We start from the raw sequence: 22,791 nt of genomic DNA, 5'->3' as shown, positions 1-22,791 counted from the left end.
TCTGTGTCTAGGGTTATGGAACCCAAGCTCTTTGGGGAGGTTGGATCTTTCCCTTTTCTTCTGTTATGTGTGATCAGTCCACGGGTCATCATTACTTCTGGGATATAACTCCTCCCCAACAGGAAATGCAAGAGGATTCACCCAGCAGAGCTGCATATAGCTCCTCCCCTCTACGTCAGTCCCAGTCATTCTCTTGCACCCAACGACTAGATAGGATGTGTGAGAGGACTATGGTGATTATACTTAGTTTTTATGACTTCAATCAAAAGTTTGTTATTTTAAAATAGCACCGGAGCGTGTTATTACTTCTCTGGCAGAGTTTGAGGAAGAATCTGTCAGAGTTTTTTACTATGATTTTAACCGGAGTAGTTAAGATCATATTGCTGTTCTCGGCCATCTGAGGGAGGTAAAGGCTTCAGATCAGGGGACAGCGGGCAGAGGAATCTGCATTGAGGTATGTAGCAGTTTTTATTTTCTGAATGGAATTGATGAGAAAATCCTGCCATACCGTTAAAATGACATGTATGTATACACTTCAGTATTCTGGGGATGGTATTTCACCGGAACTACTCTGTTAAAGGTCACTAATCCTTTTTAATAACTATTTATCATGTTAAACGTTTTTGCTGGAATGTAGAATCGTTTACATTGCTGAGGTACTGTGTGAATAAATATTTGGGCATTATTTTCCACTTGGCAGTTTTTTTGCTTTATTTGTGACAGTTTCGTTTCTCTTCACTGCTGTGTGGGAGAGGGAGGGGCCGTTTTGGCGCTCTTTGCTACGCATCAAAAAATACCAGTCAGTTACTTTTATTTTTCCTGCATGATCCGGTTCATCTCTGATAGATCTCAGGGGTCTTCAAACTTCTTTGAAGGGAGGTAAATTCTCTCAGCAGAGCTGTGAGAATTCTTATAGTGACTGTGAATAAAAACGTTGCTTTGTATTTTTTATGTCAAATTTAATTATTGTTATTTTACTAATGGGAACAAACCTTTGCTAAAAGTTTTGTTGTTTTAAAGTTTGATGCTATAACTGTTTTTCAGTTCACTATTTCAACTGTCATTTAATCGTTAGTACCTCTTTGAGGCACAGTACGTTTTTTGCTAAAAAAGATTATAACCAAGTTGTAAGTTTTTTGCTAGTGTGTTAAACATGTCTGACTCAGAGGAAGATATCTGTGTCATTTGTTCCAATGCCAAGGTGGAGCCCAATAGAAATTTATGTACTAACTGTATTGATGCTACTTTAAATAAAAGTCAATCTGTACAATGTGAACAAATTTCACCAAACAGCGAGGGGAGAGTTATGCCGACTAACTCGCCTCACGCGGCAGTACCTGCATCTCCCGCCCGGGAGGTGCGTGATATTTTGGCGCCTAGTACATCTGGGCGGCCATTACAGATAACATTACAAGATATGGCTACTGTTATGACTGAAGTTTTGTCTAAATTACCAGAACTAAGAGGCAAGCGTGATCACTCTGGGGTGAGAACAGAGTGCGCTGACAATGCTAGGGCCATGTCTGATACTGCGTCACAGCTCGCAGAGCATGAGGACGGAGAGCTTCATTCTGTGGGTGACGGTTCTGATCCAAACAGATTGGACTCAGATATTTCAAATTTTTAAATTTAAATTGGAGAACCTCCGTGTATTACTAGGGGAGGTCTTAGCAGCTCTCAACGATTGTAACACCGTTGCAATACCAGAGAAACTGTGTAGGTTGGATAAATACTTTGCGGTACCGGCGAGTACTGACGTTTTTCCTATACCTAAGAGACTAACTGAAATTGTTACTAAGGAGTGGGATAGACCCGGTGTGCCGTTCTCACCCCCTCCAATATTTAGAAAGATGTTTCCAATAGACGCCACCACTCGGGACTTATGGCAAACGGTCCCCAAGGTGGAGGGAGCAGTTTCTACTTTAGCTAAGCGTACCACTATCCCGGTGGAGGATAGCTGTGCTTTCTCAGATCCAATGGATAAAAAATTAGAGGGTTACCTTAAGAAAATGTTTGTTCAACAAGGTTTTATATTACAACCCCTTGCATGTATCGCGCCGATTACGGCTGCGGCAGCATTTTGGATTGAGTCGCTTGAAGAGAACCTTAGTTCATCTACGCTAGACGACATTACGGACAGGCTTAGAGTCCTTAAACTAGCTAATTCCTTCATTTCGGAGGCCGTAGTACATTTAACCAAACTTACGGCTAAGAACTCAGGATTCGCCATACAGGCACGTAGGGCGCTGTGGCTAAAATCCTGGTCAGCTGATGTTACTTCTAAGTCCAAATTACTTAATATACCTTTCAAGGGGCAGTCTTTATTTGGGCCCGGTTTGAAAGAGATTATCGCTGACATTACAGGAGGTAAGGGCCACGCCCTACCTCAAGACAAAGCCAAAGCTAAGGCTAGACAGTCTAATTTTCGTCCCTTTCGGAACTTTAAAACAGGAGCAGCATCAACCTCCACTGCACCAAAACAGGAAGGAGCTGTTGCTCGTTACAGGCAAGGCTGGAAGCCTAACCAGTCCTGGAACAAGAGCAAGCAGGCCAGGAAACCTGCTGCTGCCCCAAAGACAGCATGAACCGAGAGCCCCCGATCCGGGACCGGATCTAGTGGGGGGCAGACTCTCTCTCTTCGCCCAGGCCTGGGCAAGAGATGTTCAGGATCCCTGGGCTCTAGAGATCATATCGCAGGGATACCTTCTAGACTTCAAATTATCTCCCCCAAGAGGGAGATTTCATCTGTCAAGGTTGTCAACAAACCAGATAAAGAAAGAAGCGTTTCTACGCTGCGTACAAGATCTGTTATTAATGGGAGTGATCCATCCGGTTCCGCGGTCGGAACAAGGACAAGGGTTCTACTCAAACCTGTTTGTGGTTCCCAAAAAAGAGGGAACTTTCAGGCCAATCTTAGATTTAAAGACTCTAAACAAATTCCTAAGAGTTCCATCGTTCAAAATGGAAACTATTCGGACAATCTTACCCATGATCCAAGAGGGTCAGTACATGACCACAGTGGATTTAAAGGATGCTTACTTTCACATACCGATCCACAAAGATCATCACCGGTATCTAAGGTTTGCCTTCTTAGACAGGCACTACCAGTTTGTAGCTCTTCCATTCGGATTGGCTACGGCTCCAAGAATCTTCACAAAGGTTCTGGGTGCCCTTCTAGCGGTACTAAGACCGCGAGGGATTTCGGTAGCTCCGTACCTAGACGACATTCTAATTCAAGCTTCAAGCTTTAAAACTGCCAAGTCTCATACAGAGTTAGTTCTGGCATTTCTAAGGTCGCATGGATGGAAAGTGAACGAAAAGAAGAGTTCTCTCTTTCCTCTCACAAGAGTTCCATTCTTGGGGACTCTTATAGATTCTGTAGAAATGAAGATTTACCTGACAGAAGACAGGTTAACAAAGCTTCAAAATGCATGCCGCGTCCTTCATTCCATTCAACACCCGTCAGTATCTCAATGCATGGAGGTGATCGGCTTAATGGTAGCGGCAATGGACATAGTACCTTTTGCACGCCTACACCTCAGACCGCTGCAATTATGCATGCTAAGTCAGTGGAATGGGGATTACTCAGATTTGTCCCCTACTCTGAATCTGAATCAAGAGACCAGAAATTCTCTTCTATGGTGGCTTTATCGGCCACACCTGTCCAGGGGGATGCCATTCAGCAGGCCAGACTGGACAATTGTAACAACAGACGCCAGCCTACTAGGTTGGGGCGCTGTCTGGAATTCTCTGAAGGCTCAGGGACTATGGAATCAGGAGGAGAGTCTCCTTCCAATAAACATTCTGGAATTGAGAGCAGTTCTCAATGCCCTTCTGGCTTGGCCCCAGTTAACAACTCGGGGGTTCATCAGGTTTCAGTCGGACAACATCACGACTGTAGCTTACATCAACCATCAGGGAGGGACAAGAAGCTCCCTAGCAATGATGGAAGTATCAAAGATAATTCGCTGGGCAGAGTCTCACTCTTGCCACCTGTCAGCAATCCACATCCCGGGAGTGGAGAACTGGGAGGCGGATTTCTTGAGTCGCCAGACTTTTCATCCGGGGGAGTGGGAACTTCATCCGGAGGTCTTTGCCCAAATACTTCGACGTTGGGGCAAACCAGAGATAAATCTCATGGCGTCTCGCCAGAACGCCAAACTTCCTCGCTACGGGTCCAGATCCAGGGATCCGGGAGCAGTTCTGATAGATGCTTTGACAGCACCTTGGAACTTCAGGATGGCTTATGTGTTTCCACCCTTCCCGCTGCTTCCTCGATTGATTGCCAAAATCAAACAGGAGAGAGCATCAGTAATTCTAATAGCACCTGCATGGCCACGCAGGACTTGGTATGCAGATCTAGTGGACATGTCATCCTGTCCGCCTTGGTCTCTACCTCTAAGACAGGACCTTCTGATACAGGGTCCATTCAAACATCAAAATCTAACTTCTCTGAAGCTGACTGCTTGGAAATTGAACGCTTGATTTTATCAAAACGTGGTTTTTCTGAGTCGGTTATTGATACCCTGATTCAGGCTAGGAAGCCTGTTACCAGAAGGATTTACCATAAAATATGGCGGAAATACCTATACTGGTGCGAATCCAAAGGTTACTCCTGGAGTAAGGTTAGGATCGCTAGGATACTGTCTTTTCTACAAGAAGGTTTAGAAAAGGGTTTATCAGCTAGTTCATTAAAGGGACAGATTTCAGCTCTGTCCATCTTGTTACACAGACGTCTGTCAGAAAATCCAGACGTCCAGTCCTTTTGTCAGGCTTTAGCTAGGATCCAGCCTGTGTTTAAAGCTGTTGCTCCACCATGGAGTTTAAACTTAGTTCTTAACGTTTTACAGGGTGTTCCGTTTGAACCCCTTCATTCCATTGATATAAAAATGTTATCTTGGAAAGTTCTGTTTTTAATGGCTATTTCCTCGGCTCGAAGAGTCTCTGAGTTATCAGCCTTACATTGTGATTCCCCTTATCTGATTTTTCACTCAGACAAGGTAGTTCTGCGTACTAAACCTGGGTTCTTACCTAAGGTAGTCACTAACAGGAACATCAATCAAGAGATTGTTGTCCCATCCTTGTGTCCAAATCCTTCTTCAAAGAAGGAACGTCTTTTACACAATCTGGATGTAGTTCGTGCCCTCAAGTTCTACTTGCAGGCAACTAAAGATTTTCGTCAAACTTCTTCCTTGTTTGTCGTTTACTCTGGACAGAGGAGAGGTCAAAAAGCTTCTGCTACCTCTCTCTCTTTTTGGCTTCGTAGCATAATACGTTTAGCCTATGAGACTGCTGGACAGCAGCCTCCTGAAAGAATTACAGCTCACTCCACTAGAGCTGTGGCTTCCACTTGGGCCTTTAAGAATGAGGCCTCTGTTGAACAGATTTGCAAGGCTGCAACTTGGTCTTCATTTCATACTTTTTCCAAATTTTACAAATTTGACACTTTTGCTTCTTCGGAGGCTATTTTTGGGAGAAAGGTTCTTCAGGCAGTGGTTCCTTCTGTATAATGAGTCTGCCTTTCCCTCCCGTCATCCGTGTACTTTTGCTTTGGTATTGGTATCCCAGAAGTAATGATGACCCGTGGACTGATCACACATAACAGAAGAAAACATAATTTATGCTTACCTGATAAATTCCTTTCTTCTGTTGTGTGATCAGTCCACGGCCCGCCCTGTTTTTAAGGCAGGTAAATATCTTTTAAATTATACTCCAGTCACCACTTCACCCTTGGTTACTCCTTTCTCGTTGATTCTTGGTCGAATGACTGGGACTGACGTAGAGGGGAGGAGCTATATGCAGCTCTGCTGGGTGAATCCTCTTGCATTTCCTGTTGGGGAGGAGTTATATCCCAGAAGTAATGATGACCCGTGGACTGATCACACAACAGAAGAAAGGAATTTATCAGGTAAGCATAAATTATGTTTTTCCCTCCTCAGATCTTGATGATTCGGGGGATTTTTAATCCCTAAGTCTTCGGACATTATCAGTCACTTTGGTGCTGGGTCCGTTACCGGAGCGAGAGTCAGGGATCTGTCTGATCTGTTGATCTTAGCCGCGTATCATAGTTATTGTGCACCTTCTTTAAATGAGAGGCTTCGTGGTGGATCCCTCATCGGCAGGTAGTCTTTTCTACTGGGTTCGGTTCCTTCCTTTCCTGTCCCTTTTGGGAAGGTCCTGTCCTGCACAGTTTCTGAGTTCTTCCTCTGAAGAAGGTCCTGTGCGGTTTCATAGCTAGGGTGGCGACCTGTGGTCGTTATTCCTTATTTGTAGCAGGACGCCTATAGCTTGGAGGAGCATAATGAGATATCTGATGCTGTTTTTTCAGCGACTCCCGGGGACGGTTTGTCTTTCGGTTGCTCTATTCTGTGTGCGAGTGAGCACTCGGTGTAGGGGAGGGATTTTTCTTTCCTCCTTTTAAGTTCTCAGGACATTTCTTAGTCCTTTGTGTTAGTAACGGGGGCTTTTCAAGTCCTCACTTTGCTTTGCTGGGTCGGCAGGGTCTTTTTATAGGTGCCCTGTTTGTCCTGGTTCACTCTTTTGGAATTCCTTTTCTTGGTCCTAGTCCCTTTGGGTTCTGAGGGTCCTTTCAGACTCATTTAGCTGAGTCTTCTTCATACGGGAATGTGGATGTTTCCCCTTTCTTTTGATCGGGGGTGAGTTTAACTTTGCGGGCTGCGTGCCTGCGGGACTTCGTCTCCTCAGAGGCTTTTGGCTCGGTTGAGTCTAATAACCTGAGCAGACTCTAGCAAGGGCCTTGTTGGTTTTAACTGTTGGGCAGTTATCTCTGTCTTTTTCCTTTTTGTCTTTTGGCTTCTGGTGAAGCAGTTTTTTTCTACAGGAGTTTTTGGGTTTTTAGGATGTGGTGCTCTCAGAAGGGGCCGCCTTTCGTACCCGCCCGTTTTGCATTCAGTGTCTTCTATAGATTGGGTATTGTTTTCCCAAAAGTAATGAATGAAGCTGTGGACTCTTACCGTTTAAGAAGAAACTTAAATTATGCTTACCTGATCATTTTCTTTTCTTCTGACGGGAAGAGTCCACAGCTCCCCGCCCCCGTTGTTCATAAGGGGCGGCCGTATTTTTTGTTTCTTCTGGCACCTTTTTCACCCTGATATTTCTCCTACTGCTCCTTGTTCCCTCTGCAGAATCACTGGGGGATGAGGGAATTGGGGGAGGTATTTGGCTGGGGTGTCTTTGCCGCCTCCTGGTGGCCAGGTTCTGAATTCCCAAAAGTAATGAATGCAGCTGTGGACTCTTCCCATCAGAAGAAAAGAAAATGATCAGGTAAGCAGAATTTAAGTTTAAAATTGTATGCTCTGTCTGACTCACAATTTGTGGGTTCACGTCCCCTTAAATATAATTTTACTCTGTCTTTATTCTATTTTGTTTTTTTCTTTGTGTTAAAAGGACAAGGTTGATGAAGCTGTAAAAAGCCTGCTATCTCTGAAATCTGAATATAAGGAAAAGGCTGGACAGGAGTATAAACCCGGGCAACCTCCAGCATCTGCAAAAACAGCCTTAAATAATGCCCCTAGCACGCAGGCAAATGGTTCAATTTTTTCTGAGGCAGAAGAGTTGTTCAACAAAGTGTCTAAACAGGGGGAGGAAGTACGTAAACTAAAAGCTGAAAAAGCAGAAAAGGTAAGTTGTTGCACAATGTGTAATGCTCTGGCTAGTAAAGACAACAGTATTTATTTTGCTAGTGACCTGTAATGCAACAAATAGAAATAAAACCGTTGCAATAAAAAGTGTGTTAACCCTTTTGAATTACCTTGATTTCTGCATTCATTACTTACAACAAATGTGATTAGATCTAACATTGTTCTACTAAACTCATGGTCCCTATTAAATAACAGGGTAAGGTGGATGCTGCAGTGAAAGTTCTTCTAGATTTGAAAACTCAATACAAAGCCCTGACGGGAACAGAGTACAAACCAGTCTCTGCAGCAGGATCTGAGGACAAAAAGCAAAAGGAAAAAGACAACAAGTCTGAGAAGCAGAACAAACCAGCTAAACAGGGTGAAAGCCAGAAGAAAAAGGATTCTAGTAAAGAACAAAATAATGGTTCCTCTGCTGGTGGAGCAGGTGATGGTCAAGGTCCAAAAAAACAAACCAGGTAAGTTTTTATAGCTAAATGTAAATAGTGTAATTATTAGATTTGTATATTCAACATTCAGATCCTGCCTTCACAAATGTCTTTGTTTTCAAATTTAGGATATTTTATTTTACATCATGACTACGCATTTTTCTTTCCTAAGATATAGAGTCCACAACATCATCAATTACTAGTGGGAATATCACTTCTGGCCAACAGGGGGAGGCAAAGAGCACCACCGCAAAGCTGTTAAGTGTCACACCCCTACCCACAATCCCCAGTCATTCTTTGCCTCTGTTAATGGAGGAGGTGAAGTTTGGTGTCTGAAGAAAATTGGAATTCTTTTGCTACAATCAAGATTTTTTGGGTCTAGCCGTAGTCAACGTTAATCTCTTCAGTAGGGTAGTGGTGGCTTTAAAGCAGTTGTGAGGTGGGCCTTGCTGCGTTTTCCTAACATTTTGCTGCCCTTTTATAGAAAGCCAGAGTAGGTTTACTCTGTTCTTTCTTTTTCCACAGGTCTCTCTGAGGAGTGGCGTCCTTTCATGCTTTCATGAGCTGTTCTCCTGCCGGACGGCTAGAATGCAGTTAAGTGCTTTTGTCTTCTACTTCTTGATAATGGAGACTTGCACTGCAAAAGATCTTTTAATTTCTGCATTCATTTTTAGGACATGTTTAATCCTGTAGGCAGGATTAATGTGGCAGTAAGCAGGCACATTTGCATGTTAGGACAGGGGCTTAATCTTACCTTATCTAAGGGATTATTCCTCAGTGGCTTGTTACTTATTTCTTTATTTAAATTCATTTATGACACAGTTGGAGCATTATGTTTTATGTGCTGTTGAGTCTGATTCAACCGGGAGTCGCTTGTTTAATTTTTTTTAAGCAGATGTTCTGACCGGAAGCAGTTTCCTTCTGTGAGGTATATTCTACGGCTTGAATTAGACTAAGAGACGTTAGTGAGCGTCGTTAGGCTGTTCAGAGGCACACTTTTACTTAATGCGCCATTCCGGTCTGACCGGTCATGTGACCCTTAATCTCTTTTGTTTTTGAGCTGAGCGGCGTCACTGTTAGTTGCTTGTTCGCTGAAGAGAAGTCGATTGCGATTAGTCTCCTTTACACAGTAATTTACAATGAGAAAAAATACTCTGAAGCAAATATTCCATTCATAATTAATAATTATAAAATTGCGGTAGGAATCCCAGTCAGCCTGGGGGGGTGTAGAGGGCTTGTGTGTTTTGCATTTCTGAGTTTAGTCCTATAACTCTTATCTTTTTTACACGGACTCATTTAAAGTGATAGTAGTCATTTTTTCTTTTTAAACTTTATTATTTGGGAATAAAACATTTCTTAAGCTTTTGTAAATGAATAATCAAACTCTTGCCTTTGATAAGTGTTTATTATGTCTTAAGGCCCAAATTGTTTCACCAATGCAATTTTGTTCTGCCTGTTTTAAATACCAATGTAAAAATAAGATTTTGCCCACTGATCCACGTCTCTCAGGATGATGCTGTTCAGGCAACGCCATGGCTTTCTCCTTTACTGCCCCAAGCCTCAATGTTGTCACATGCAGTGCCCTGCGGTTCCTCTCAATCTCCTGGAGGAATTTATTTGCCTGCACAAGTTGCTGCCCAGGTATCTTCTGCGGTATCTGTGGCATTATCTGCTTTTCCTATGCTTAAGGGAAAACACAAGAGGAAAATTAGAGATTCAGATAGTCAAGTTTCTTCTCCATCCTGCTTCAAAGGTTACTCTCCCTCATAAGTCTGATCAGGAGGATACGGCGGTAGCCTCTGAGGGTGAAATCTCAGATTCAGACAGTAGAATTCCTTCATCTGTGCTGAAGTAGTAACATTTAGATTTTAACTTGAACACCTTTGTTTAATGTTAAAGGAGGTTTGGCTACTTTGGATGACTCAGATACTCCTGTCATTGTCAACCCTAAAAAATCTAGTAAACTTAGTAAATACTATGATGTTCCTTCCACTGGAAGTGTTTCCTGTTCCAGAACTGAGATTATTTCACAGGAATGGGAGAAGCCAGGGGGATACCTTTTTCCCTGTCTTTAAAAATATGTTTTCCTCTTGCTGACTCAAAGATTCATGGCGCGCGGTGCCTAAAGTAGAAGGGGCCCTTCTACTCTGGCTAAGTCTACTATCCCTATAGAGTATAGCTGCTCTTTTAAGGATCCAATGGACAAAAGCTGGGGGCTTATTTGAATCAAGGTCTTAAATGACAACCGGCAGTTTGTATTGCCACTGTCTCAAGTGTGGCATTTCGTCTGATTAACTTCAGGTAGAAATTCCTTTGGACAAGCTAGCCAATTCCTTTATTTCGGATGCTAACATGATGCTAGCCTTCAGGACATTGTGGCTTAAAATCTTGGTCAGCTAATATTACTTCCAAGTCCAAGCTTCTGGTATTTCATTACAGTAAGACCTTATTTAGATCTGGTCTGGCAGAAATAATTTCTGATATTACGGGTGGAAAAGGGGTCTTTTCTACCATTAGACAAGAGGAATAGACCTAAAGGACGTCAGAGTAATTTTCGTTCCTTCATAGGAAAGTCTTCTTCCAATCAGAAACAGTCCAAGTCTTCTTGGAAACCCAATCAGTCTTGGAACAAGGGGAATCAATCAAAGAAACCCCCAGCTGATTCTAATTCAGTATGAAGGGTTTGCCCTCAATCCGGGATCTGTTCAAGTGGGGAGCAGGCTTTCTCTGTTTTATCAAGCTTGGATATGAGATGTCCCAGATCCCTGGGCTGTGGACATAGTATATAGGGGTTACAAAATAAAATTCAAACTTTTCCTACATGGGGCAGGTTACTCAACAAGTTTCTCAGGATACCATCCTTCAAAATGGAAACCATTTGTTCTATTCTTACCTTGGTCCAAGAGGGTCAGGTCATGACGACCATAGATCTGAAGGATGCATATCTTCATGTCCCCATCCACGGGGATCTTCACAAGTTCCTAAGATTTGCTTTTCTAGTCAAACACTTTCAGTTTGTGGCTCTTCGGTTTGGTCTTGCCACAGCTCCCAGAATTTTCTCAAAGGTTCTGTGGGCTCTCTGGGCAGTGATCTCGTGGAATTGCAGTGGCGCCCTACCTGGCCGACATATTGGTTCAGGTGCCATATTTTCAACAAGCAAACTCTCATACAGAGATCTTTTTGTGTTTTCTATGTTCCCTCGGATTGAAGTGAATCTGGAAAAAGAGTTCTCTTGGTCCAGCTACAAGGGTAGTTTTCTTAGGGACCATATTAGATTTCCTATTGATGGAAATATTTCTGACAGAGGTCAGAAAATCCAGAATTCTTGCCTCTCTCTGCAGTCTACTGTTCGGCCATCAGTGGCTCAATGTATGGAGGTATTTGGTCTGATGGTCGCTTCCATGGACATCATTCCCTTTGCTCGATTCCATTTGAGAGTTCTGCAGTTATGCATGCTCAGTCAATGGAACAAGGATTATTCGGATCTGTCTCGGAGGATAGATCTAGATCATTTGATAAGGGACTCTCTCCCATGGGGGTTTTCTCAGGAGCATCTGTCTCAGGGCACATGCTTCCGGAGACCTTCCTGGGTGATTGTGACCACGGACGCCAGCCTGCTGGGCTGGGGAGCAGTCTGGGACTCGTTAAAGGGCAGTCTGCTCTCCCCATAAATATCTTGGAGTACAATGGTCTGATGGCTTGGCCTCAGTTGTCTTTGGCCCAGTTTATTAGGTTCCAGTCAGACATTTTCACCTCAGTGGTTTTCACCTCAGGTTCATCAGGAAACTTGATGAACCTGATAAATTTGTTTCTTTCTGAATATGGAAAGTCCACGACCCCACCCTTTATTTTAAGACATTTATTTTTGACTAAACCTCAGGCACCTATACACTTTTGTGTTATTCTTTTTTTCCATTTCCCTTCAGTCGAATGACTAAGGATTTTGGGTAGGGGTGTGACACTTAACAGCTTTGCTGTGATGCTCTTTGCCTCCTCCTGCTGGCCAGGAATGATATTCCTACTAGTAATTGATGACGTAGTGGACTCTCCATATCCTGAAAGAAATACATTTATCAGGTAAGCATAAATTTTTTATTTTATTTTTTCTAATGCACAGGATAAAATATACTGAAATAATGTGGTAGGGAAAGGAAGTCTATCAGAACCCCACTAATACATATTAAATCTTCAAGGAAATACGTTCCTATATACAGTGTGGGGGGGGGGGGGGCTCAATGCCCATGTCAGAATATGAATTTAGAGAGAGAAAAAAGGAAGGCACATATATAGCACTCAAGAAAGAAAGCCTATAGGAGGGAGGAAATCTCTCAGGAAAATAAATAAAACATAACTTTTAATGAATCCAATAAAATAATTAGATGTGTGCAATAAATCTTAGATTAAAAATACCCAAATAGGTAGTGAGTGCCAGCAGCCTGAAGGAACAATTAACAAGTCAAAGGCAATAGTTATATGACTCCAAAACAGGCTACAGGTTATCTGCTTGCAAGCTGCACAATACAATTAACTAGAAAAGAGGATAAACCTCACTACAAATAACCTAAATAAAGTGTAGTGCTTGCAAGCATAAAATAACCCGCGCGGTCACCAAAAAAACCCATACACGCTCAAATAGAGCTAACTAAATAAATGAGGCTGGTGGGCTCAGTGTATACACATGATTCGCACCTGTATTGACCTGTTGTTTAATTTGCAGATCGTTGGCCCATTGTATTTTCTCTTCACACTCTAATTTTTGTCCCTGGCATTTAGTTGTCATATGAGCTAAAACTGATGGCTGTGGGGGGTTGGGAGCAATACCCTTTGCTTATAGTCTGAGTACACTCAGGGAACATACCACGTGTTTAGAAATTAGACTCTAGAAGATGTAATTTGAATGTCTAGTTAAACTAATGCATTGGAAAACTTTCTTTGCTTAGTTTTGAATAACATGTACCAATGAAGTTCCACACACTTTATTTTGATTTATATTAGATCCTGCAACCTCCCTTACTCATTATAAATTGTGTCAGTAGGAATTATAAATAGAGTGAAGCTTGTTCCCCATGGGGATTGGATCCTTCCCCATAACCTAGTAAAGTGGAATTTGAGCAGATTGGGTCCCTGAGGGTGAGCGGGGTATCACTTGGTATGTCTAGATTGTGCTGCTGCATAAGTAACAGTGGATCTGTTCTGCTGTTTTCCCTCTCTCCCTTCTGGCTCCATCCCTTTTGCATGTGTGCGCCACTGCTGGTCTTCTAGCATGTGTGCAGACGCTCGCTGGTCAAGTGCTTTTAATGTGGTGCTTTGTGCACAGACACAGAAAAACCTGCTGATTAGTAAACGGTCATTTTACCTGCTCTCATCCAAGGTAATCCTGAAAACCTGTCCTGTTGAGGAGGCCTGAGGACAGGTTTGAAAACCAGTATGCTAAAGCCATATTCAGCTGCACTAGATGCCATCTTTTGATATGAGAGAGGCTGTGTGGTGTCCTAACCCTCTTATAGTTATATTAGGAGGTTTACATGCAGTAGTGGGGCAGTTTGTTTATAAGCGCTAGTTCTCTGAGCCAGTTGCTGCATACACATCAGCAATCTGCAAGCAGCTGTAAGTCCTAGCAGGAATACCCTGCTACACTATATATACTCAAAGCTATATTGTTTGATGCTGCACAAGCCTCACGACATGAGAGTAAATGGGCTGACTTGTGGCTTTGGTTATATTATCCAGGTGTTATACACATTATTTGTGTTCATGGCTCTTGGCAATGTTTATAATAATCTGGGTTCTAAGATAATTTTTTTAATGCAGAGAAAAAATGAGGGTCTTGGTATTTTTGGCCTTTTGATCCATAAGCCTGTGGTTTGCAGTACTTCTGGCTCTGGGACCTCTGTTGCTTCTACCTTTAGTTCCAGGTGTTCTACATCAGCTGGAATATTTTCAGCTAGCGGCATGGCTACTGTGTGGTCCAGAGAACAGTTGAATATTCCTCATACTGTTAAGACTTTATTTTTTTTGTTTCCAATTTGGAGAGTTACCATTTCTTTATACCAGATGTTACATTAAATAACTTGTGTTTTAGAATGCCTTAATTATAGTCATATACAAGGTTTATGTCCTCATGTCTACTATCTCAACTGTAACTTATACATGATGGCCTCACAAATCCATATGTGACATAAATGGTCCTCAGATAAAATCTTATTATGAAATCAGATTTTCTTTTCCTTTATGCGCTTTTATCCTATGACTAGGGAGAACACTATGCCATAAGAAAACCAGTACCCTTTGCTTAGTGTATTATAACACATCAGATACTACAATATTGCTACGCAAAGGAAACACACACTTTTTAGAGTGTGTGAGTTGCTCAAAGATGAAAATAGTTCAATATGGGTAATTTCTTGGTGAAACTACTTAAAGGGATATGAAACCCAAATTCTTTCTTCATGATTCAGATAGAACATGTGTAGATCAAAAATGCCACCAGCTAGAAAACATCCATTGATGCCAAATGGGTACTCACATGTAGCAATAACACCCTTATATGCTGCTAGTCGCAGGCTGATAACTCGGGGTGTATCAGCTAACCCTTGTCCTGGCTTCAGGCTGGAAAAGAGGATGCGATTTCCAAGAACAGTAGGCCCCGGGATGCAGTTCCAACAGATAAGGTGCTTGCACTTAGCTTTTGTCAATAATAGTTTATTTAAAAATCACATTAAAAACTTCAAGTGGAGGGGGCATGTCTATATAGAATTTATAGGGTATATGTCTATGCCCCTCCACTTATTTATCTGGTTGTATTAGATAGAGCATGCAATTTTAAACAGCTTTCTAATTTACTCCTATAATCAATTTTCTTTATTCTCTTGCTATGTTTATTTGAAAAGAAGGAATGTAAGCTTAGGAGCTGACCTGTTTTTGGTTCAGCTCCTGGGTAGTGCTTGCTGATTGCTGGCTAAATGTAAAGATACCAATCAGCAAGCCCTACCTGGGTGCTGAATCAAAAATAGGTTGGATCCTAAGTTTATATTCCTGCTTTTTCAAATAAAGATAGCAAGAGGACAAAGAAATTTAAAATAGGAGTAAATTAGAAAGTTGCTTAAAATTGCTGCTCTATCTCTGAATCATGAAAGAAAAAAATTAGGTTTCATATCCCTTTAAATGGACATAAATGTAAAAAAAGCAAATCCTTTATAGAGCAGTTTATTTTTTTATACTTGCTGGTCCTTAAATAATTTGCTTACTTATCGGCACCCACTATTTGTGATATAGACCAGGACAGACCATGATTTGCTGTTGGAGGGACATGAAACCAAAAGTTTTGCTTTCATGGTTCAGACACAGAATAAAATTTTAAACTGTCCAATATACTTACTACTTACTAGCAGAACCCATTGAGTTAGCCAACGACAAGAAGAATATATGTGCAGCCTCCATAAGCTGCAAGCTCCCAGTAATGCATTGCTGTTTCAGAGCCTGTCTAGGTATGCTTTTCAACCAAGAATGCCAAGAGAACAAAGCAAATTCGATAATAGAAGTAAACTGGAAAGTTGTGTAAAATTGTATGTTCTAGCACACTGGTTTTTAAACCTGTCCTCAGCCTCCCCAACAGGCCAGGGTTTTGGAATTACCTTGGAATGAGAGCAGGTAAAATAACCATGTTTACTAATCATCTGATTATTTCGCCTGTGTTCCAGTTCAGATATCCTCAAACTCTGCCCTTTTAGAGAGGCCTGAGGACAGGTTTGAATCCTGAAACTTTACTCTTGACTTTAAGAAGGCATGTAATTGTAATGTAATTAGTTTTTTCATGTGTCGGTGTGGTAGCTCTTCAGTGATCTGCAGCAGTGTATGTTACTAACATCATTTGTTTTCTTCAGAATTAAACCATGAACTGCTTCATTGATTATATTATTTTGTTTTGGTAATACTAAGTTATTCTATTTTTATTTTGAAAGGCTGGGGCTAGAAGCAAAAAAGGAAGAAAATCTTGCAGACTGGTACTCACAGGTAGGTGTTTGAATCTAGACATTCTTTTAATAGAGAGCATATTGCTCATTATTTGTGTAGTGGTGAAACAGTTACCAAATCACCTGGTAGAAAGAGAGTGAAGACTGCGAGTAATTCTAGAAATTTTTTCTAGTTACCCCCAAGCTGAGAATCTAGTAGTTTTCAGGAATTCTAGAATGTTTAAGAACAACTTTGTATTTAATTTTTTCTCCACAGAATAAAAATGAGTGGGCATATCTACTTTATTTTATGTGTAGTGTAACTGGCTTTACTATGCAAACTAATCCTAGCCAACAAGCCAGACATTGTGTCCTTACCTGTTATAAGCCTCTTTATTGGTTTAATTCTAAAGCCCCTGACATTTGCTATATATTCTATGTTATACGCTCTTTGCTGTACACACCCGTAATGCTCATTAGGGCTGCTCTTTCCATAGGTCATCACAAAGTCTGAAATGATTGAATACTATGATGTGAGTGGATGTTACATACTTCGTCCATGGGCATTTGCAATATGGGAGTCCATCAAAGAGTTTTTTGATCGCGAGATCAAAAAGCTGGGAGTGGAGAACTGCTACTTCCCCATGTTCGTGTCTCAGGCAGCATTAGAGAAAGAGAAGACCCACATTGCAGACTTTGCACCAGAGGTATATATTTTCTGTATTAAAGTTTTATGGGATTTGAAGCTTGTTCATTGTTTTTGCTTTGTTTGACCTTCCTTTTGTTGATTATCCTATAAATACAAAGTGGTTTCTTTTTAAAGATAAGTGATGGACGATTGTAACATTGTCTCTAAATAGTAGATATTTTTTTTATTTATTTCCTCTGAGATCTTTCTCTTCCCAGTACAAAATGGTAATGTGTGATTTCTTGATGATACATAGTTTATTTTGGCTACTACATACATTTTTGCAGAGTTGCAACTTTAAGTTAAAGGGATTCTAAACCCAATTTTTCTTTCAGGATTCAGATAGAGCATGCAATTTTGAGCAACTTTCTAATTTACTCCTATTATTTTTTCTTTGTTCCCTTGCTATCTTTATTTGAAAAGCAAGAATGTAAGCTTAGAAACCAGCCCATTTTTTGGTTCAGCACCTGGGTTGCTCTTGCTTGATTGGTGGCTAAATATAGCCTTCAATTAGCAAGTGCTATCCAGAGTACTGAACCAAAAATGAGCTGGCTCCTTAATTTAGATTCCTCCTTTTTTAAAATAAAGATAGCAAGAGAAAAATTGATAATAGGTGTAAATTAGAAAGTTGTTTAAAATTGCATGCTCATCATGAAAGAAAAAAATGTGGGTTTAGTGTCCCTTTAAAATGTAATAACAGGTATGATTGTTTATTCATGAAATAACTTTGTGGTAAATGAAGCATAGCCCAGCATGGAAGCCATTGTATTTTCATAGAAAAATTTCCATTTCACAAAACCACCTGATTTTGCCATTGGTATCATTGTCTGTGTCAGACTTGAGAAGATTTGTAATGTTATGTCTCTTATTAATTGTATTTATTTCCTTTCTAAGATAGGGAGAGTCCCCGTCTTCATTCCTTACTGTTTGGAAATACAACACCTGGCCACCAGGAGAAGGCAAAGACACCCTAGCCAAAGGCTTAAATATCCCTCCCACTTCCTCATTACCCCAGTCATTCTTTGCCTATTCTTTGCCTTTCGAAAGTTAGAGTCTGGAGATGCAGGGAAATCAGCGTTGACGAGTTTCCCTGCCTGCCTGCTTTCTTTCACTCAAGTCCATGTCAGGAACGTTGCTATAAGACTGTCACACTTGAGAGGCTGTGTTCTGTTCCACAGCATGGATCCTGGAGGTAAGATCATTTCAATTTTTACACCTAAAACGCTACAACAGGATCACAGTGTGGCTCCTTTATACCTTGATAGGATCCAGGGTTAATATCCTCTGAAGGTGGTTTATTGAACAGTTGGGGTTAATTAATCAGTGTATTAATTATTTACATGCTGCTTTGTGTGATTTTTTTCCTGGGCTGATACTTGAACCTGAGGAGAACGTTTTCTCTGTTAACTGTCTGGGTCTAGGAGGTGGTGAGTGCCCCAGCCATTGGGAGTATAAAGGTGCAGTTTTCTATAATAAAAAAAAGTTTTTATTTGTGTCCTTCTGTGGGTATAACTTGAGCTATGGAGGACTCTGACATGTTAGAAGGTACTCCTGTACTAAATCATACCTGTGATAACAAAAATCATAAAAGGAAAACCAAATAAAGTTCTGAATCAAGGATATGTCTGTGTCCTCTGGATGAGTTTTTCAGCTTGTTAGCATTCCTCAGTGAGATCCCATAAAAAAGGAAACAGAAAATTGCAACATAGTGTGAATCTGTAACGGCATTTTGAGGAAGTAGTTGTTTTGTAACAAATGACTACTCACATTTGTTGGAGCTTTCGACTAAGCTCAAGGATATGCGCACTCCCACTTTATACTGATGGGAAAACAGTACACTAGGCAAAACTTGGATACAAATTTATTTTTAAATATATAAAAGCGTCACATAAGCCTTGATAACACCACAATGTAAGGGTACAAATGCAGATATGCTGTAACAAATGCTTCAAATCGCCAAACTTGCAAAGAGGTAAATGGATCAGCAGGAGTGTGACCGCCGAAACCAAAACCTCTTTAGTAGCAAGACAATAGCGCTAAGCCCCCAGGTGTCCTGGCTAGTGTAGAGACGCGATAAAACTCAATATAGAACAGTTCAGTTCTGACGTACGTTTCGCTGGTATGCTTTGTCAAGGATTCCTTTGCCTAGTGTACTGTTTTCCCATCAGTATAAAGTGGGAGTGCGCATATCCTTGAGCTTAGTCGAAAGCTCCAACAAATGTGAGTAGTCATTTGTTACAAAACAACTACTTCCTCAAAGTGCCGTTACAGATTCACACTATGTTGCAATTTTCTGTTTCCTTTTTATGGGATCTCACTGAGGAATGCTAACAAGCTGAAAAACTCATCCAGAGGACACAGACATATCCTTGATTCAGAACTTTATTTGGTTTTCCTTTTATGATTTTTGTTATCACATTTATTTCACATTTTTTTCTTTGTGATATTCGGTATATTTATTGTAACTAAATCATACCTGTTTATATTGTGAGGTGGTTGTGGTTTTCCCGCCCACTCAATTATGTTCCACATGCCTTAACACCATTTATAAAGTCTTAAAAAGGAGAAAAGCCTGCTAAGGCTCTTAGTCCCTCTGAGCTGTCTACCTCTCAGGACTTGGCATCCCTTGAGATTACTACCCTTGCTACATTATCCCACTCCTCATGCAGTTCTCCGTAGCACATATAATCCTACATTCGGAGGGGGCCTTCTTCCTGCGGACTTTGCAGCGCAGTTACAAACGGCTGTGTCTGCGGCCCTCAGTGCAGTACCTCGCTCTAACAAAAGCAAGAGAAAGGGCAGATTCCTTCTTTCGAATCTGTCTACCAGACCAGAAAAGAAGGAAGCCTTTCTAGGGTGCGTTCGGGATCTATCCTCCTTAGGAGGAGTTATCCCGGTGCCTATGGAAGAAAGAGGTTTGGGGTTTTATTCAAACCTTTTCGTGGTCCCAAAGAAGGAGGGAACTTTCCGCCCAATTCTGGACCTAAAATGCTTTAAAAAAATTCTCAGTGTCCCTTCCTTCAAGATAGAGACGTCAAGGTCCATCCTTCCTTTAATTCAGGAAGGCCAGTTTGTGACCACTATAGATCTGAAGGACGCTTACCTTCATGTTCCAATCCATATAGAACACTTTCAGTTCCTGAGGTTTGCATTCCTGAACCAGCACTTCCAGTTCATTGCCCTTCCGTTTGACCTAGCTACTGCTCCAAGAATCTTTACAAAGGTTCTGGGGGCTCTTCTAGCCGTTGCCAGAACTCAGGGTATTGCAGTAACCCCATACTTGGACAATATTCATGTGCAAGCACCATCTTTTTGTCTTGCAGAAGAATTCTCAGAGTCCCTTCTCAGTCTTTTTCGATCACATGGATGGAAGATAAGCTTGGAAAAGAGTTCTCTTATCCCAAGTACTAGGGTGGAATTCCAGGGTACTATAATAAACTCCATATCAATTAGGATATTTCTAACAGACCAGAGACGCTGCAAACTAACTTCAGCATGTCTTGCCCTCCGGACCTCCTTGAGTCCCTCTGTGGCTCAGTGTATGGAGGTGCTTGGTCTCATGGTGTCCTGCATGGACATAATTTCTTTTGCCAGATTCTGTCTGACCTTTACAACTGTGCACGCTGAGAAAGTGGAACAGCAATCATTCAGATCTGTCTCAACAGATTGTATTAGACAGCTGGTCGAGAGAATTGCTCTCTTGGTGGCTCTGTCCAGATCTGTCCCAAGCTTCTTAGGACCATCCTGGGAGATTGTGACTACGGATGCAAGCCTATCTGGATGGGGAGCTGTTTGGGGTGCCAGGAAGGCAAAGGGGTTGTGGACTCAAAAGGAGTCCTCACTCCCGATCAATATTTTGGAACTACAGCAATTTTCAAGGCCTTGAAGGCTTGGCCACTTCTGGTTTCGTCCCAGTTTATCAGATTTCAATCGGTCAATATAACCTCGGTGGCTTAAATCAACCATCAGGGGGGGAACGAGAAGTTCTTTGGCGATGAAGGCAGTATCTCAGATTCTGGAGTGGACAGAGGCCCACAGCTGTTCGCTGTCAGCGATCCACATTCCGCGTGTGGACAGAGGCGGATTTTCTCAGCAGTGAATCCTTTTATCCAGGGGAATGGTCTTTCCATCCCGAGGTGTTTGCAGAGATATGCTGCAAGTGGGGGACGCTGGAGATGGATCTCATGGCGTCCCGTCTCAATACCAAGCTACCCAGGTACGGGTCGAGGGATCCCCAAGCGGATCTAATAGATGCACTAGCAGTGCCCTGGAGGTTCAAACTCCTATATCTTTTCCCTCCATTACGGCTTCTTCCTCGAGTGGTGGCCCGCATCAAGCAGGAGCGGCTATCAGTAATCCTGACTGCTCCATCGTGGCAGTGAACGACGTGGTTCGCGGATCTAGTGGGGATGTCCTCATCTCCTCCGTGGAAGTTACCTTGTCGCAGAGACCCGCTGATACAAGGTCCATTTCTTTAGTCTTAGCCAAGAGAGGTTTCTCTGAGTGTGTCATTGATACTCTTATTAAAGCTCGTAAACCAGTTACTCAGAGTATCTACCAAAAGGTGTGGAGGGCCTACTTATTCTGGTGTGAAGAGCGTGGTTTTTCCTGGCAAAGAGTTAAGGTTGCCAGGATCTTATCTTTTCCTCAGGATGGGCTGGAGAAGGGCCTTTCTGCTAGTTCCCTGAGGGGACAGATTTTGGCCCTGTCTGTTTTATTGCACAAGAGACTGGCTGAGCTTCCAGACGTGCAGTCCTTTTGTTAAGACTCCGATTAGGATCAGACCTGTGTTTAGATCTGGGTCTCTTCCTTGAAGCCTAAATCTTGTTCTTTGGGTTTTGCAACATGTTCCGTTTGAGCCTCTGCGTTCCGTTGACATTAAATTGTTTTCTTTGAAGGTTCTCTTTTTATAGGCTAGTCTGAGACCTCTGCTTTGCAATGTGAACCCCCTTATATGATTTTTCATGCAGATAAGGCTGTTTTACGTACTAAATTAGGTTTTCATCCTAAGGCTGTCAGATCGCAACATCAATCAGGAGAATGTGATTTCTTCCCTGTGTCCTAATCCTACTTCATCGAAGGAATGCTTACTTCACAATTTGTATGTGGTCCGCACCTTGAAGTTCTATCTTCAGGCTGCTAAGGAGTTTAGACAATCTTCCTCTTTGTTGTCTATTCAGGGAAGCGTAAGGGGCAGAAGGCTACTTCGACTTCCTTATCTATCTGTTGGTTAAGGAGTGCCATCTGCTTAGCTTACGAGACAGCGGGACATCATCCTCCTGAGAGTATAATAGCTCATTCCACTATAGCAGTGGCTTCCTCGTGGTCCTTTAAGAACGAGGCCTCTATGGATCAGATTTGTAAGGCGGCTACCTGGTCCTCCTTGCTTATTTTTTTTAAAATCTTACAAGTTTGATGTTTTTGCTTCGGCTGAAACAGCTTTCGGGAGAAACGTTTTGCAGGCTGTTGTGCCCTCTTTTTTTTTTGTTCCTTCCTGTTATTTATTCAGTGTCCTCTGGAGCTTGGGTATAGTTTTCCCAGCAGTAAGGAATGAAGCCGTGGACTCTCCCTATCTTAGGAAGGAAAACATAATTTATGCTTACCAGATAAATTCCTTTCCTTCCAGATAGGGAAAGTCCACGGCCCCCACTCGTTTTTTCTTGTCTATGGGTGGTCCCCTAATATTTTTTTTTTTATCTTCTGGCACCATTTATACCCTAATGTTTCTCTTACTTTTCCTTGTTCCCTCGGCAGAATGGCTGGGGTAATGAGGAAGTGGAAGGGATATTTAAGCCTTTGACTGGGGTAATGAGGAAGTGGAAGGGATATTTAAGCCTTTGACTGGGGTGTTTTTGCCTCCTCCAGGTGGCCAGGTGTTTTATTTCCCAACAGTAAGGAATGAAGCCATGGACTCTCCATATTCGGAAGGAAAGGAATTTATCTGGTAAGCATAGATTGTTTTTTTTTGCATTGTAGGTTGCTTGGGTTACAAGGTCGGGAAAAACTGAACTAGCAGAACCTATAGCTGTTCGACCAACAAGTGAAACTGGTAAGGACTGATTTAT

General features: G+C 41.9%; 1 protein-coding gene across 1 annotated transcript in view; it reads left to right on the top strand.

The window, feature by feature from the left end:
• The window catches only part of EPRS1 (glutamyl-prolyl-tRNA synthetase 1), a 327,712-nt gene that overhangs the window by 169,517 nt on the left and 135,404 nt on the right, over positions 1-22,791 (top strand). Inside the window, exons 18-22 of the mRNA XM_053712775.1 lie at positions 7,408-7,641; positions 7,857-8,116; positions 16,048-16,099; positions 16,536-16,745; positions 22,703-22,775. Coding sequence (XP_053568750.1) covers positions 7,408-7,641; positions 7,857-8,116; positions 16,048-16,099; positions 16,536-16,745; positions 22,703-22,775 — 829 coding nt within the window. The remainder of the gene's footprint in view (positions 1-7,407; positions 7,642-7,856; positions 8,117-16,047; positions 16,100-16,535; positions 16,746-22,702; positions 22,776-22,791) is intronic.

This window comes from Bombina bombina, chromosome 4 (genome assembly GCF_027579735.1).
Source record: "Bombina bombina isolate aBomBom1 chromosome 4, aBomBom1.pri, whole genome shotgun sequence".
Lineage (NCBI taxonomy): Eukaryota > Metazoa > Chordata > Amphibia > Anura > Bombinatoridae > Bombina > Bombina bombina.
The sequence above is the reverse complement of the archived record's forward strand: the minus strand, read 5'-3'. Positions and strand labels throughout refer to the sequence as shown.